The sequence below is a fragment of the Urtica dioica genome, chromosome 6 (genome assembly GCF_054948205.1).
Source record: "Urtica dioica subsp. dioica isolate 48M chromosome 6, U.dioica_male_clone48M_v1_H2, whole genome shotgun sequence".
In the NCBI taxonomy this organism is placed as follows: Eukaryota; Viridiplantae; Streptophyta; class Magnoliopsida; order Rosales; family Urticaceae; genus Urtica; species Urtica dioica.
Window position 1 is genome coordinate 6,513,694 of NC_142761.1, and position 17,135 is coordinate 6,530,828.

The 17,135-nt window shown below is 31.4% G+C and overlaps 3 protein-coding genes across 3 annotated transcripts; all 3 read left to right on the forward strand.

Annotated features, from left to right (window-relative positions):
* The first annotated feature begins 4,732 nt into the window (after positions 1–4,732).
* On the forward strand, positions 4,733–6,460 carry LOC149393163 (protein LIFEGUARD 2-like). Its single transcript, XM_089617925.1, has 4 exons — positions 4,733–5,006; positions 5,104–5,217; positions 5,667–5,824; positions 6,254–6,460. Exons 1-4 carry the CDS (start codon positions 4,733–4,735, stop codon positions 6,458–6,460), a joined length of 753 nt encoding a protein of 250 aa, XP_089474051.1.
* A 3,693-nt stretch (positions 6,461–10,153) lies between these two features.
* Positions 10,154–12,231, forward strand: CLH2 (chlorophyllase 2). The gene is made up of 2 exons (XM_089617442.1): positions 10,154–10,495; positions 11,438–12,231. Exons 1-2 carry the CDS (start codon positions 10,196–10,198, stop codon positions 12,125–12,127), a joined length of 990 nt encoding a protein of 329 aa, XP_089473568.1. The 5' UTR covers positions 10,154–10,195; the 3' UTR covers positions 12,128–12,231.
* Positions 12,232–15,821: 3,590 nt separating this feature from the next.
* LOC149393165 (RNA polymerase II, Rpb4, core protein) lies at positions 15,822–16,854 on the forward strand. Its single transcript, XM_089617364.1, has 5 exons — positions 15,822–15,965; positions 16,058–16,119; positions 16,221–16,338; positions 16,421–16,573; positions 16,694–16,854. Exons 2-5 carry the CDS (start codon positions 16,112–16,114, stop codon positions 16,811–16,813), a joined length of 399 nt encoding a protein of 132 aa, XP_089473490.1. The 5' UTR covers positions 15,822–15,965; positions 16,058–16,111; the 3' UTR covers positions 16,814–16,854.
* The last annotated feature ends 281 nt before the right edge of the window (positions 16,855–17,135 follow it).

A 17,135-nucleotide genomic window follows, 5' to 3' on the forward strand; every position in this document is an offset into this window, starting at 1 on the left:
TTTTATTTTTTTTTAAATACCTACGAAACGTTTTTTAGCATGAAATTTTTATACGATACTTTTATGTGCACTTGTTACACAATAAATTTTTTATGAGTTTTTAATCAGTGGAAGTATATCAAAGATTTTATTTTAGACCGTTGCATAGACCGTTCCCAGAATGCTTATTAAACTCTCTTTTTACACGTTATACCTTTATTTAGTTTTCGTTATTATGGAATCCGAATTTTTTTTCCCACTGAAGAAGAAAATGTTTGAATTATTTTTTCTCTAGCTTTTGGAATATTCCCAAAAAAATTTCTCTAAAATTAATGTTTTGCCGAAATCCTAGAGCAAAGGATATTTTTGTCGCTTCACTTTCGAGTCCCGTCTCTGAGTTTTTTCAGAAACTTTGTTATGTCCAGAAGTGTTTATTAGAATCTAATTGGTATTCCTTCAATTAGTTCTCGAGCCGAATAGCTTTTCCAATCGTCCGAAAGTCTAAGGTCGCATATTCTCGAAATAAGGTCAGAATAATCTCACTACAACACGGATTCCTTCAAAATTAAATATGATGAGTCGGTGATCAGGATTGATTTATATGCAGTATGTGATTTTTTGTTTGATATTTTTATATGTGTACGTTTATCTGTTATTGAGTGGATTGTGGTGATTATGATATGTGTCTTTTTATGATGATCTAATGTATGAGATTAGTTAATTTTCTTTCATGACGTACTCATATGCTTAGCCATGTTACTATTTATGTTTATGCCATATGCCACCTTTGTATGCAATGTGAATAATCAAGTGATAAGATAAGTAAGAGAGTCTTTCCGCCTCGAGCTACATAAGTATTAAGAGAATTCTCTCGAGCCGACCTACAGGCTCATAACGAGAGTTTTCTCATACGATATATATTTATTAAATGATTCGAACTATAGGAGGACGCAGCGCCGTAGTTCGTTTCTAAAGTGTACACCGAAATTGGTATGACTACTCTAGGGGCTCCCTGAATAAAATATGATAAGATTTATGATACGAAAGACCATGATACCGTTAGAACTAAAAGACCAATAATCGGTTGATGCATTGCATTAATCATCTTTTTTTGAGTCATAGTTATTCTCGTTGAGCGTTAACTCATTCTATGTTTATTCGTCTGTGTTGTAGGTAACAACAAAAAACAAGTGACAATGGTGGATCAGCGTCGTTCGATGGCTAAGGGGTTGGGTTGAGGTTCCGCTCATTTATTTAAAAGACTTCCGCTACGTAATTTTCTAAACACTCGGTTTGAGATTTTTATACTTTAGATATTTTTTAAAGTTTAATTTTATTTTCAATTGAAGTTGAGTTTCATGATTTTATTTTCGTTATGTATTTCAAATCATCTACTTTGGTTTTGAATTCCGAATTAAGTATTTCTCTTATTTTCATCAAATAATTTTGTAATATTTTAAACGTTGTGGTTTTTTCAAGGTTCTTTATTTTAAAGTCTACACTTTATAAATAAAGGAAATGATGTTCTAAAAAATAAAAAAAATCTCCACATTTTTTCTCAAGTAAAAAAAAATTGAGTTTAGTATGATGGTTCGGAAATCCGGGATGTCACATCTGCGAGGTATGATAATGCATCTCTAATTTTTGGAGCTTGATACCTAATTTATTTGACACTTTCTATTTGACTTTCCCAACGAGTTTGTGACAATGATTTTACAGTCAAACTAGATATATTTTCTTTCAATATCTTCCATCGCTTGACTGAATAGGAAAACAATGAATATATGCGTTGTACAACTCCAAAAACTAATATGTCTTTAACACAAGAGTTTGCAACATTACAAAGCACCAAATTAAGATTATGACAACCACAATGTGTGTAAAACGTTCTACAATTTATTTCCAATAATCTTTTTCGCACACCTTGATGTTTTCCTTTCATATTAGATCCATTATCATATCATTGTCCTCTTACATTATTAATATCAAGTTTCAAATTTTCAATCTCCCTCACAAGTATATTAAAGAGGCCTATCCCGAATGTATCATCAACATTTAAAAATCCCAAAAGTATTCTTCGACTCAAATTGGACTTGACATATCCACACACCTCAATATGATAGACATTTTTTTCCTGATGGCTTATATCCATAGAATAAACAAGTATATAGAAAAGTATTTTGCCTATTTTAACTTTTTGACAATTGTAGTTTTGATTTCATGTGCCAACATTTGAATGAACTCATTTTGAACTCCATGTCCCAAGTAATGATTACGGATCTCGTCGTTTTTAATACGCCTCACATGCTCTTACATTACCGGATCGAATTCCGCTACCATCTCAACTAGGCTAAGAAAGTTTCCGTTATTTTCTTGATAAATCTTTTTCGTTTGTTCCCCGAAATGCCGAGTTATTCTTAGCCAAGTTTTAACAATAGCAATGATTCTTATCAAAACACTTCTCCAATGTTCTTTCTCTTTGTTAATTATGTTTTGAACACTCCGATCAATTGTTTTATTTTTTACTAACCTCAACTCCAAATAAAACCAATCTTCCATATTAATCATGTGTTCATCACTTGTTTCATGGCTTTTAAGTTTGGAACCAAGATTTCTCCAATCATTTGTTCCATCATTTTCCTAATTGGTTTACACTAGACTTCGTACCAAACAATTTACAACAAAAATAATACACTTTGTTCGATTCCTTTGAATAGACTAACCATCTTCTATCACATCTTTCCTCATTTAGTAATTTTCTCGTGTAAAAAAAGTTGAAAAATACCTACAATTATCATCTTTTGGAAATGTTATATCATTGTCTCTAATGGGGCCTATTTCCACCAATAAACTCTCAACTTATGATCTATATTTTTCCATTTAGACTGGTCTAAAATATATTGGTAGAATTTTCACTAAAATCACATTTATCACCTTTGGTGTTTATATCAATTTCCACTTCTTCTATGATTTTTTCACCTTCTTCATCAACCATTACAATATCATATGTTTCATTAATATTAATCTCTTTCTCTAGACCTTCTACCATTACTTTGTCACGTCTCTTTGAATTAGGTAAATTTTCTTCTCTTATTATTGCTTCACTTGAAGTTTCATGTCTTTTTATAAGAAATTTTTCAAGTGCTCATTTTTTAGATTGAATCAAATTTTCTTCATTTATTTTTTCTTAATTTTATCATACCCCTGTTGATATTTTTTACTAGACATATTTAAATCAAACCAAGAAAACACTACAATTCCAAGAAATAAAAACTCACACTTTGACCAAAAAAAAAAAAAAAATCACACTTGATCACACAAAAATTGATTTAAATCTAAGAAACAAGCAAGACACACACAAAAAGAAAAATAAAATTTAGATAGATATTAGATAAATTCTGAAATTATGTCATTGTCTTCCTTCTTCACGTCGGTAAAGAAACGGTTTTGTTTGTGTCCATTGTCAGCAGCAATTTAGTCATTGTTTCTTGATTCTTTGGAAGGAAGATAAACTGTCGCTTTGTTATAGAATGTATGTAACGTATGTCTTTCTTGAGTCAGTGGAGTGTCTTACACAATTTAGGCTATGATATTAATTGATTGTGTGTGCCAAGCCCGATGTGTGCATGTGGGCCGGATTTCAACATTTAAAGCCTGCTTGATTTGTATATACCGACCTCTTTCAACATCCACATGTGCATATTTTTATTTTTTTATTTTAAATATATAAAGGAAAAAAAATTAGGCCCTTCTGAGTGAGGAGGCCTAAAACCTTTGCTTTAGTTCCCTTGCAGGTTGGCCGGGCTTGCTATTACTACCCATCTCTTTGAAGTCATCGGAGTCGAAACTACAAGGTGGTCATTTTCCCTTTGGAGCCGCCTCTCTATTTCTTAAAAAAAAATAAATAATAATAATAATAATAGTCTTGAATGTAAAAACATGCATCTCTCGATCAGAAACAAGACACTATGACTGTGTAATTTTTTATTTTTACAACGTTACTAGAATTCAAGTCTAAATCCATGTTACCCTTTATTTTCAAACAAAGAAAAAAAAAATCATAAGACAACATGCTGCGGATTTAAGTTTACGTTTACATATATGACGGGGTAAAATAAATCAAATACTGAAGAACAAGCTAAAACGTCTTGGTAATTCGGTTCTTTCAACTATGTAAGAAAATACTTTTTTTTTTCCTTGCAAACAAATTCTGTTTTTTTCTGAACTGGAAAATCTTCATATATTTAATGAACCGAGTCAACTCTATTAAGCAGACATATTGAGATAAAAGTGAGGACATAACATTAGGACGACAAGAGACAATGTCGTTTTTCATATTCTATATCAATATACTACCAAAATACTCAAATACTTTAATGGTTTATTTATTCATTTAACAATTAGATTGAGCCAATATTTCCTGTCTTCCTCAATTCTGTCAATATGTCTATTAAAAGGTTACATAGTATCTTCGATCATAACAAACTCATGCAACTAAAAGTCTCTCTCTCCACCAAAATTTTCTCGAACTCTCTAAAAAGTCTTCTATCATTCAAAACCAAAAAAGAAAAACCTCCCAAAACTGTTTTCTGTTCTTTATTATTCAGCAAGAGTAAACACATATACATATAAATATGACCAACATAACCAATACAGAAAATGAGCCCAAGACCAAAAGAGAAAAAAAAAATTATTTACCTATGGTAGTGATTGATCATTAAAATTTTCAAAAAACATATTATTATTAATAATAATGGAGCGATCAAATCACGAACAAAAAGCTCGTGACATCGAGTATGGCTTCAAGGTTTACAATACTGAAGATCTTCTCTATCCGACGATGATCGAAAACCCTCGTCTCCAATGGAGCTTTATTCGAAAAGTTTACACGATAATATCGATGCAATTACTTCTAACGGCGATCGTGGCTTCCATGGTCATTTTCTACCATCCGATCCCTCAATTCATCGTCACAACCATGGCCGGTGTCATCGCGTACATTGCTATAATCATCTCTACCTTCCTACGTACGTAAATTTTGATTATTAATTATGTTTTTGTTTAGTTCATTTTTAATGGTTACTGAACGTTTTTGTTTTGTTTTTTTTTTTTTTTTTGGTGTAGTTATGATTCCATTGTACTTTTTCCACAAACGACATCCTGTGAATTATTTCCTCCTTACGTTATTCACAATTGGGGTCTCATTTTCTGTGGGGCTTAGTTGCGCATTCACCAAAGGTAATAATTAATTAAATATTATTACTTAAATCATGCATAATTAGGATAAATGAATTGATCATAACAAAGTATTGTGTCCTTTAATTAATTGATACTTTGATCGCCTCAAAATTCAAGAAGGAATTACTATCTTGAATATGAGAACTCCCGATTAAGAAATAATAGATTTACATATATCGAGTATTATTTGCAAGTGTAATTTTAGATAATTGTTTTAAAGTATAAAAAGTATACATATATATGCATATATATATATATATATATATATATATATATATATATATTGTGATGAACTTGGTTTAGATGATTAGAAGTAAAATGACTAGGAGAAACAAAGAAGTTATCTAATTGAAATCTTTACGTGATATAGAAGTATAATATATTTATGTAAATTATTATTATATGTATTTGTGTGTTGAGTTCTTATTTTTTTATTATTGTTATCACAGGAGTGGTGATTTTGGAGGCAGTGGTTCTTTGCTGTGTAGTGGTCATGTTCCTAACTTTGTACACATTCTGGGCTGTCAAAAGAGGCTCCGATTTTAGTTTTCTTGGGCCCTTTTTGTTTGCTTCGCTCTTGGTCCTATTAATTTTCATTCTCATTCAGGTACATATATATACATGCACAAATATATATTGCGTTTTTCATAATTCATAATCAAATGTATAATTTTAGCGAAAAAAAGTCGGTTTTTTCTTTCAAGTCAAATATTTAATGGATTAGTTATTCAGTTAGCTCCTAAATTATATCAACAAACTTAGTTACAAACTGAAACAAAATGGACTTGTTTTTAGAGTTTATATAGCGGAATAAATTCTCTAGTAAGTCAATAATCGGGTAAGAGAATATATTATCCAGCTAACTAGATTAGACTAGACTAAGACTAACCAAAAATAGCCGTAGCAACAACATTTTACTATAACTTTATTTGTAAGGTGTGGATTTCTTTTTCTTTCTTGCATATAATTTGTAGTGCTTGAATGAATTATCTAACATTGCATTTTTTTTTTAAAAAAATTATGGAAACAAAAACAGACAGCTGCTCCGCTAGGTGAGCCGGCGATAACGATATATTCAGCATTGGCATCAATCATATTTTGCGGCTTCATTATCCACGACACCGATAAAATGATAAAACGACATAGCTACGACGATTATATTTGGGCCGCGACAGCGCTCTATCTCGACATCATTGGCCTCTTCCAAAATCTTCTAATTTTACTAGGAGTAGCGGCGGACTAAGATTTATAAATATGTAATTCATAAGTTATTTAGTATTTAAAAGGTGCTGCACAAAGTTTTTTATTTTATTTTTTATATATATTTAACTTGTTGTAGGTAATATGAATACTGAAAGAAGTGTTGCTAGGAAGTTGGATATTTCCTCAACTTCTACTATAGGACGGGGATTGCAATATTTTTCATTATTTTACCTCCTTTTTTGTTTATCTCATTGCAGAGTAAGTTTATAATTTCCCAATGTGACATTTATCTTCTATGTCATCATGTCATGTGGAACAAATTATCGGAAAACTCCATTCAGTAATACCTTTATAATATTAGGCTTTCACAAAACAAAAAAAAAAACAAAAACAAAAAACAAAAAATGGAAATAAGATTGTATATGTTTGACAAATTAAGCTTTACCGAATTATGTGCGTAGCTGTGTACTAATGTTTTAAGTTCAATACGTTTTTATATAATATATTAAATACCAATTTTATATGCAATTATAAAAGAACAAGAAAAACATAAACTAGTGATTATATTGAATTGATTAATATTTTGCCTTGGAAAAAAAAAAACTATTCTATGTGGATAGATTATAATTTCAAAGCTATGATCATTTTTTTTACCTTAATCCATGAATTATTTTTAATTCTAAAACTATGATAATAAAGTTTGTCAATAAACACAGTTATTTATTGACATGTTTGTTGATAAACATAATTATTTATTGAGAAGTTTGTCAATAAATAGTCATAGTTTTAGAATTAAAAATAATTAAAATAGCGGAAAAATACCTTATGTTTATATCACTTATATATCTATTGTTTAAAAGTTGCGGGATAAATACTCAATATTTATTTATTTTTTCTCTCCATTACTACCAAAGATGTTAACATGATGGAATGGCACGTGTCAACATCTGATAATTTCGTAAATTTTTTATAAAAAAAAATGTTGTTTTAAATATTAAAAAAAACATAATACAAAAAAAGTGCAACATCTTGCTCTGTTATGGCAATGGAAATCGATCAAACCGGATATGTTTTCATTTTTCTAACAATCATCAACAACATTATCAAATAAAACAAGTGCCTCTCTACTGTCTTCTCTCCGCCGCCGACTCCTCGGACTTATCCTCTTTAAATTCCTACTTGATTACATCCCATCACAATGCACTCTGATTACATCCCATCCTCGTCGGAATCCGTCCCCGGACTCACCGATTCTATTATCGATGTCGTTCGCAAAGAGGCCAAGAATGGTGATTGCTTGCAAGTCAGTCATTCTCATTTCATACAGATCGAATATGTTTGGATGGAATCAATTAGAAATGGACTCTGTTTATGAATATAATGCATATCCGATGCCATCGTTGAAAGAGATTTTTTGACAGACTTTTGGGGTTTTGATGTTCTATGTTTCAATTCATAAGCTTCAGTTATTGGGATGGACCACAATGGAAGAGAGGGGTTTTTTTAATATATGCAAACATAATAAAGATTGATTATTTATTTTTTTAATTGATCAAAATTACCAGATGTTGACACGTATTATTATTCCATCCAAAGTTAACACTTTTGGTAATAATAGAGAGACAAAAAAACGACATTAGGTATTTATCCCGCAACTTTTAAACAAGTATATAAGTGATACAATACATAAACATTAAGTATTTATCCCGTAACTTTTAAATAAGTATATAAGTACATAAACATTAAGTATTCTTTAAAGACGATAAAGAGCATAAATACCCTATGATCAGTTGGTCATAAAAACTTATTTTTGTGATAACATTGTCACAATTTATACCAAAATCACATAAGTCTATATTGATCCAAAAGTATGACTACCCATTTTCAGTATTTACATTTTTAACTTTCATCTTCTCTCTCTCTCTCTCTCTCTCTCTCTCTCTCTCTCTCTATATATATATATATATATATATATATATATCGTGAGTTGCTGAATCCTCACAACGTTCACTTTCATTCTCATAGAATTGTTCAAAGATTTTTTTTTTCATTTGAAGAATATGAAAATTCGTTTGAATATTTAGTGACATCTTTGCCAATAAATTTTATGAATGTCAATAAATTTTCAACGAACCTAGAATCTTCAAACGAATTCCCGGAATCTTTGAAGAAATTCCCAAATTCTTTGAAGAAATTCCCATAATTTTGAAGATTTATTGACATCCATGTCAATAAATCTTCAAACAAATTTCAAGATTCTTCAAATGAAAAAAAAATGTTCTATGAGAACGAAAGTGAGCGACATAAAGATTCAGCAACTCAAAAACAAAAACAATAATCAATCAAGCAAGATAGAGAGAGAGAGAGAGAGAGAGAGAGAGAGAGAGAGAGAGAGATAGAGAGAGAGAGAAGAAGAAGAAGAAGAAGAAGAAGATTAAAAAGGTAAATACACAAAATAGTTAGTCATACTTTTGGATTAATTAAGATAGATTTATTGAATTTTGGTGAAAAAAATATTCAGAAGGCCATACTTGTAGAAAAATCCATATTCATCATTCACTGGGATTATTCATAAACTATGACCTCCTCAATACTTTTGGACAAAAATTCAATATGTCAAAATTAATCCAAAAGTATGAATTCCTTATATTTTTTTGGTACAAAACTACCATAAAATATTTTTTTTTGTCTGTCTAGTTTATGTACATGGTCGTCAATACTCTATATGATTTATTGGCATTATCGACATTACAACTTCTTTTTAGGAAACCTTGAAAATCTGGATGTGAATTCAAAATTCAAAGAAAACCAAACAAAAATCAACTACGACATATCCGAAATCAATCTCGTTTCAAGCTTCTCTCCATTTACCGGCGAAGATTTAGATTTATTGGTCATGGCTTTAAATTTAGGGTTTGGATTTGGTTTATGGTGTTTTTTGTCATTTTTGGTGAAGAAGCACATAACATAAGAAGAAGAAGAAGAAGAAGAAGAAGAAGAAGAAGAAGAAGAAGAAGAAGAAGAAGAACAACAACAACAACAACAACAACAACAACAACAATAACAACATAAATCTTGACGAAGTAGAAGATGAATCGGCGTGGAGGCGAAGAGAGAGAGAGAGAGAGAGAGAGAGAGAGAGAGAGAGAGAGAGAGCAATTTCTGTCCATATCAACGTGCTTCATAATTCCACTCCCTCCAAAACCTCGTATATACCTAATATTTTGGGAAATTTAGAAAGAAAAAAAAAATTGGTTTGAAAATTTATTGACATTTTGTCATTTTATTGACATAAATGTCAATAAATATTTAAACGATTCTAGAAAATTCTTTGAAGATTTATTGACATTGTTGTCAATAAAATTTATGTATTTGATAAGACCAAACTCTTTGAATTTTTTTTTTATAACTTCACAAATCAAACAAAAAATGATATCTAACTTTGCTTTTGTGACCATTAAGTAAATAACAAAAGTAACTACAAAAGAAAGTAAAAAGAAATTTCATTAAGGGTATTTTTGTACTAACGAAATTCATACTTTTAGATTAACTTTGACTTATTGAATTTTAGTTGTAAAGTATTGGGCTTGAAGCCCAATTGATAGGCCCATATAAATCAATAGTGTCTAAGTCCACTGAAGAGAAAAACTAAATAACGTAAAGGTAAACATATATAAGCCATAAAAATAAAATATCTGGCTCCACTAGTATATAATACATAACCATCATCATCATCATCAATGTAGAGCAATAGTTCATTCAAAGGGGGAAAAAAATGTCTGGCTTGTTACTCAATAGCCCAACAACAGAAGAAGTTGGCTCCAATGTTTTCGAGAAAGGAAAGTACACAACAGTCCTTGAAAGAGTGGAGGGTGTCGATACAAGATGTAGTGGTGGTAAGGGTGGAATTGTAATTTCAGTTCCACCGCCAAAGCCAGTGCTGATTTCCATGCCAAGTGAAGAAGGTGAATTCCCAGTGTTGTTGCTCTCTCATGGTTATCTTCTCTACAACTCTTTTTACTCTCAGCTCATCCAACATATTGCCTCTCATGGCTTCATTGTTATAGCCCCTCAGGTTTATACTCACATCTCTTTCTCTTTTCATTTTATTAATTGCTTGATAATTGGCTCAGTCTTGCGGCTTAATTTCTCATAATCCAATAAATAAATAAAAAACAAAATTGGTAGAAATTTTAATTGGGTAATTATTTGCTTGAAATTATTTTAATTTTTCATGCAGCTCACTTTAATAAATGTTGATACGTGTTCACACACTAGAAAATGTGACAGGAAAATGGATGGATTGAAAAAAGCCAAGTGGTTGTCCTCATCACAATTTACAACAATATCTCCAAAATAAATGTTTCTTTTGTTCCTATATATGGTTTGATATGAATAATCGATCCATCCTTGCCCAACAAGACACTAATTTGTGACTCACAACCAATCAACGTTGCAGTTTTAAAGGAATTGTAACACCCACTACGTACAATGTTTTAAGAAAAATTAGTCAACAAATAATAGTAAATTATGAGTCATATAGTTTGTTTTTAAATAATAGAAAGAGCTCATTGTAGTAATCAACTTATAAATTTATTGTTCTATAAATTAGTTGATAATTATAAACAGATTGTTAGTCTATCAATAAATTAATAGCCAAGTAAAGATGTAGTAGAAATGCTTGAACCACCTCATTTTAAAAATATTATTTTTGAAAAACATTTTGCTTTTCCAGAAAACACCTCGTTTTATTACGAAAATAACTCAACTTTATACTTTTTCTTGATATTATAGTTTTATTACTCTTATTTTGGTATTATTTGTATTTTCATTTGAATTTTTATTAGTAATTCACAGAGTAATTAAAATTATTTGAGGCATTCAGGAAATTGCTTTCGTTAAACGAGGTAGAATTTCATGTGTCTAGATTGGTAACTACATAAATAATGAGATCAATCAACTAAGAAATGTGTTATTTTCTTCTTTTTCTTTTCCTTCTTTAAACCTAAACAAACAGCTGTACACGGTGGCTGGACCAGATTCAAACGAGGAAGTGAATTCCACAGCCAAAGTAATAAATTGGATAAGCGAAGGCCTAGACAAAATATTACCACCAAAAGTGAAAGCAAACACAAGCAAGCTCGCGCTAGCCGGGCACAGCCGAGGCGGGAAAACCTCCTTTGCTTTAGCCCTAAGCAAAGACATAACGGCTACATTGTCGATCAAACCGCGGGCCCTGATCGGGATCGACCCGGTGGACGGGACGGGCCGAGGAAAGCAAACCCCGCCTCGGGTCCTGACCTACGTCCCGAACTCGATGGACCTAAACGGGCTTCCGGTCTTGGTGTTGGGCTCGGGCCTCGGCGGGTCCAAGTTGGGCCCGCTTTTCCCTCCGTGCGCTCCAATGGGGGTCAGCCACGTGGACTTTTTCGGGGAGTGTAGAGTGCCACGCTGGCACTTCGTGGCCGAGGGGTATGGGCATCTTGACATGTTGGACGACGAGACCGGTGGGGTCAGAGGGAAGCTGACTCATTGCTTGTGTAAGAGCAACGGTGGGCCCAGAGAGCCTATGAGGAGGTTTGTTTCTGGGGCTATTGTTGCTTTCTTGAGGGGGTATTTTGAGGGTGATTTTGGGAGTTTGATGGGAATTAGGGACCGTAGTGGTAATTTGCCTCTCGAGCTTGAGACCGTTGAGTTTCAAACTTAGAGCAATGTGTATGAGATCCCTGTAGTTAATAAGTTTCTACTTTTATTTATATGAAATAGTTGATGATTATGTTATTGGGAAATTAAGTATTATTTCTAAGATAAAATGACACACATATATCATATCATATGTTTTAGTGAAATATCGAGTTTAATATTTTATTTTTAAAAATTTCGAGTTTATATCTTCTGTTTAACTAAAATGATGATATTATACTTTAAAATATATAACAATATCACGGATCTTCCTTTTGTTGACTTTTCATTGCTATTGACCCTAATATTTATATGTAAACTTCATTTTACCGTTATTAATTCGCGCCCTATATGTAATTTATTTAAAATATAAAAAAAAAACAATAAGGAATGAGAATTTGCCCAATTTGCCACCAATTTTATAACATTTTACAATTTTTCACCAAAAGACTAATTTTGCCCAAAATATCACCGATATGTCAACAATGTTGACATCTTATAGTGAATGACAAAAATAGATGTCAACATTATTGACATAGATTGTGGCATTTTGGGACAAATTAGTCTTTTGGTGGAAAGTAGGAAAATGTTATGAAATTGGTGGCAAATGGGGCAATTTCTCATAAGCAATTTATGAATCGTGGAGAACGCAAACAGAGGAAATGGGTAAAAATCGACAGTCGATAGTCATCAATATCACTGATTCGAGCGTGAAATCTGGGACTTAGAGTTGCAATTCAAACACATAAGGAAGCTATGTATGAATTTTATTAGTCTATTTCAATTTAGGACTATTTTTTGTTACAAAATTAGGAATTTGAAAGTTAGGGTACTAGTTTAGGGTTTGGTTCGGTTTTTATATCAGAGTCAACATCAATGAAAAAGCAGTAAAAGTTAGATTTGTTGCGCTGTAATCTATTTTAAGGTATAATTTCGTCATTTAAATAAAAAAAAATGTATAAATTCGACACTTTTGAAAATCAGAGGTTAAACTCGATATTTCACTAAAATACATGGTATATATGTATTATTTTCCTTATTTCTAAAGTGCAAAATTTTGCCCTAAAAAGAAAAACAAGTATAAAATTTTGAAAATAGTGGTGTTTTAAATTTTTTTTAAAAAAAAGATAGTGTTTTTTCAAGTTGTGTTTGAAATTATTTTTCTTACAAGTGAGATCTTAAACAATGAACAAATGAAATTTTGTAGCATACTAAGTCTATTTTTTGTGTACCAGTAGTCCATGTACTTTGAAAACTTGGAACTAATCGTATTCCTTTTTATCCGTATTTTTTTTATATTAAATTATGAACAAAAGTTCAACTATTTGTAAAAATGTGATTTTTTTAGGGTGAATTAGTTTATTTGTAATTTCATACTCAAATCCAAGTTTGAAATGCTGACGGCCGATTTTGTACCGATGATCTGAAAAATTGAAAATTGCGGTAGCCGATGAAAATTGCGACGAAAATAATGTGAAAATTTGGAAAGAAAAAAATTCGACAAAAATTACGATAAAATACGGAAATGCCGACGAAAATAATATTTCATAATTCTAAATATAAAAAATAAATATCATAAGCATAAATAAGTTTCGATTTCATTGAATAAAAAGTCTTACCATAAAAAGAAAAAAGAAAAAGAAAATAAAAAAACCTTTGTCCAATTAATCAGTATTAGACTCACATTATTCTCGGTTACCAATATCATTAAAAGTGTTGTGATGTGATATAACATTATAATGATCATTAATTGGTGATATTATTATACAATGTTTTTTTTTTTAATAGAAAACCAAATGACGCACACTCCCTCTACCTCTACCTTTATTTTCTTCATGTTTTTCTTTTCTTTTTCTTTTTTTCTCTCTGTTTCACGATTTCACAAAAATAAAATAAAAACGTTAAGATCTTTGAAGATCTGGCCAACGCAGCAACGACGACGAACGACAAGAAAAATGACGACTTCATGGCGAAATCACTGAAATAATGTTGATTTTGCAAAGGATGTGTCGAAATCTCAAAGCTTCGGGCAAAATTACTCCACCGTGTCCCCGAACACCATCTGCTTACACGATCATGGGCAACGATAGCGTCACTTTGGTGAAAAAACAACGATAAATCGACGACAGATCGATGAATAATGACGCGAAACGACCAACGTGATAGAATTGTGCCAGACTTCCCAAAAAATACCCTGAAATTTTAAACCTTGCTCAGATCCAAGATTTTTTTTGCAAAGTATATGGATTTACCTTTGTAAATTTAAACCTCGAATGGAAGGTTTTGAATACTTATATTTACAGAATAAACCTTTAATTGTTACAAATAAATATATCTCAGAGACGAGAGTGGTCCGAGGATGGAAACATAAAATATTTAATCGTATGAAGTTTTAGAAGGTCTCGAATAATTAAATTACCGAACAAAATTTTTTCAGTTAATTCTCAAAATTAAGAAAATGTCTCGAAGGTGAGATTAAATTATAAAAAGGGCACTAAAGGGATCTAATCAAATTGAAACATAGGATTGCAATGTAGCCATAGTTTGATTAATTTATGGTAATTAGACAAAAAAACATATTAGTATTTTACCTAAATACCCTTAATTATCTATTTTAAGACATTTTGTAAAAAAAAAAGTATGATAATTATAATCCCACAAATTTAGTAAATTAACAAAAAAATAAATAAAAAACCGTCACTCTTCATTAACAAAAACAAAACCGAGAAGAACAAAAAGTTCCCGCAGAAGAAGATGAAGACGCCAAACTATTAACAATTATTAACGAATATTAATTGCACATATTTTTATAAAATTTCGAAAAACGTAAACCTGGAAACCCAATAACAGATATTGAAAACTATTGATTGCGTAGTTTGAAAAACAAAGACAAAAAATCATAAATCTAGTTACCTATTAACAGTTATTACAAATATTAAGTGAACACGATTTAGAAGAAATAATTTACAATCATTTTTATGATCTTCGCGTCGATATTCAAACCCTAACCCTAGCCCCGTTCTTCGGTTGTGAGCTCTACATCAAGCAATCTATTGAAAACAACAAACAAATCAAGCCCTAATTTTTTAAATCCTAAATCAGATAAAAACGAAAACATTGTATTGGCCTGTTTCACTCAAAAATCTATACCGATTTGCGAAATTCGACTTCATGTTCAAGTATTGCATCAGAGAGCGATTTTAGAGAGAGTGTGTGTGTGCAATTTTGGAGAGAAGGAGAGAGAAATTTGAAAAAAGATGAGAGATATAGGATAGAGAGCGTGAGATCCTACTAATGAGAGAGATTTTATTGATAAATTGGTTCTTTTTAATTTCAAAAATTTTAATTAATTAAATAATAAAAATAAGGATATAAAAAATCAGCTACATCAGCATGATGACTATTTTTTTTTAAATGAAACGTTGGCTAAAATGAGAATCACACGTTTGAAGTAGCTTATTTGGTGACAATTCTCTTATAAAAAAACTTAAATATATGTTATATAAATTTCACTTAAAGAGAAAAGTATTTAATTAATTTATAAAAAAATTATTTCCTTTCAATCATGAGTAAAATCCTATGCATTAATGAAAAAGGACCCATTTGTAATAATCAAAAGAGAGGAAAAGATGTTTTGGGGTGAAAATTAGAAGGAGCAATACATTTTGATGACTTAGATGAGCAATTATGGAACTTCACTCATCCCCTTCATTCGACCATGGCAACGAGAAGCAGAATAAAAAGAAAAAGAAAGAGTGACACTGAGAAAAAAAAAAGAGTGAGACCGAGAAAGAGAGCTTCGGTGAAGAAGAGGGAAAAAGGAAAAAAGAGGGTCGAATCTTGCCGAAGATTATTCAACCAAGGTAAGCTCTTTTTGAATAGTCATCAAGAAACCCTAAATTTTGAATGTTTCGCTTGGCTTCATTTTAATCTCTCTTTAATCAATTTCTATCAGCTTATACAGCTTAAGGAAGAACTTGAATCTCACCGGCTCTAGTATTTTCAAATAATGAAGATGTATGTTCCCAAACTTCGCTTCATTGGATATTCCCAATTTTTGTTTTTGTTTTGACTCCATTATCATATATATATATATATTTATGTTTTTTTTCGTACAGACTAGAACCTAATGCTGGTCCACTGACCAATTTTGAAGTGCTCAACTTTCTGAGATCGAAAGGCGCTTCAAAAGACCCGACCCGAGTTCTCGCCAATGTGGCACCGTCTGAGTATAAAGTACGTGTAAATATTCAATTTTACTTTGATTAGAGTGTCATGGTGTGTTGTAGCCTAGATTTTCAATCTGGTGTTTCTATAGGTGTATGACTACTTGGTTGAGACCGCGGCTTGTAATCAAACCGAAGAAAATATCTTGGAGTTCGTCGAGAAGTGCAAAAAATATGATCTCGCCAAAGCCGAAGTTCTCAACATCATGAACATCAGGCCGTCGGCCCCAGTTGAAATCTACTCGGTACCAAAAAAAAAAAAAAATAGTGAAAGAAAAGTCGTGTATTTATGCTGTGATCAAGTAGTGTTGTTGAACTTGGAAGTTTTGAATTTCATAGTCTGTGTTTATATGATGTTTGTACAGATGATTGAGCAATGCGAAAAGCGGTTCGGTGACAGTGTGGATGATCTTGTGGATATGGTGGTCCAAGTGTTGCCGAGCAAAAAGATCAAGGCCGACGATAATCCGATCGAGACAAGTTGAGGCATGTTTTCAATCTCAAACCTCTGTGTTCTTGCTCTTGCATTGCAAATATTATCACAAGTTATTGATTTGAGGAAGAATGAAAAAGAAGAAGAAGAGATCTTTAGTTTAGCATGATGTTTCTGACTCCGTCTTTTGTTCATTTTCTTTTAGACGTTCCTTTTTTTTCTGCCTAAAGTTATGATACGGAGGATCAAAAAATTGCATCTTTGTTAAAATAAACTAACATTTGGTGGTGGATATTACTTGCGATCTTTATTGTATTTGCTGTTATGACAACAGATCGATTACACCCTCATAGTTAATTATATACACGACTTCA

Excerpts from the sequence above, each read along its gene's own strand:
- LOC149393165 (XM_089617364.1), top strand. Across the intron at positions 16,339-16,420 it reads TGGCACCGTCTGAGTATAAA|GTGTATGACTACTTGGTTGA; the intron begins GTACGTGTAAAT and ends GTGTTTCTATAG. Across the intron at positions 16,574-16,693 it reads CCCCAGTTGAAATCTACTCG|ATGATTGAGCAATGCGAAAA; the intron begins GTACCAAAAAAA and ends ATGTTTGTACAG.
- LOC149393163 (XM_089617925.1), top strand. The coding sequence starts at position 4,733 with ATGGAGCGATCAAATCACGAACAAAAAGCTCGTGACATCGAGTATGGC. Across the intron at positions 5,007-5,103 it reads AATCATCTCTACCTTCCTAC|TTATGATTCCATTGTACTTT; the intron begins GTACGTAAATTT and ends TTTTTGGTGTAG. Across the intron at positions 5,825-6,253 it reads TAATTTTCATTCTCATTCAG|ACAGCTGCTCCGCTAGGTGA; the intron begins GTACATATATAT and ends AAACAAAAACAG.
- CLH2 (XM_089617442.1), top strand. The coding sequence starts at position 10,196 with ATGTCTGGCTTGTTACTCAATAGCCCAACAACAGAAGAAGTTGGCTCC. Across the intron at positions 10,496-11,437 it reads TCATTGTTATAGCCCCTCAG|CTGTACACGGTGGCTGGACC; the intron begins GTTTATACTCAC and ends CTAAACAAACAG.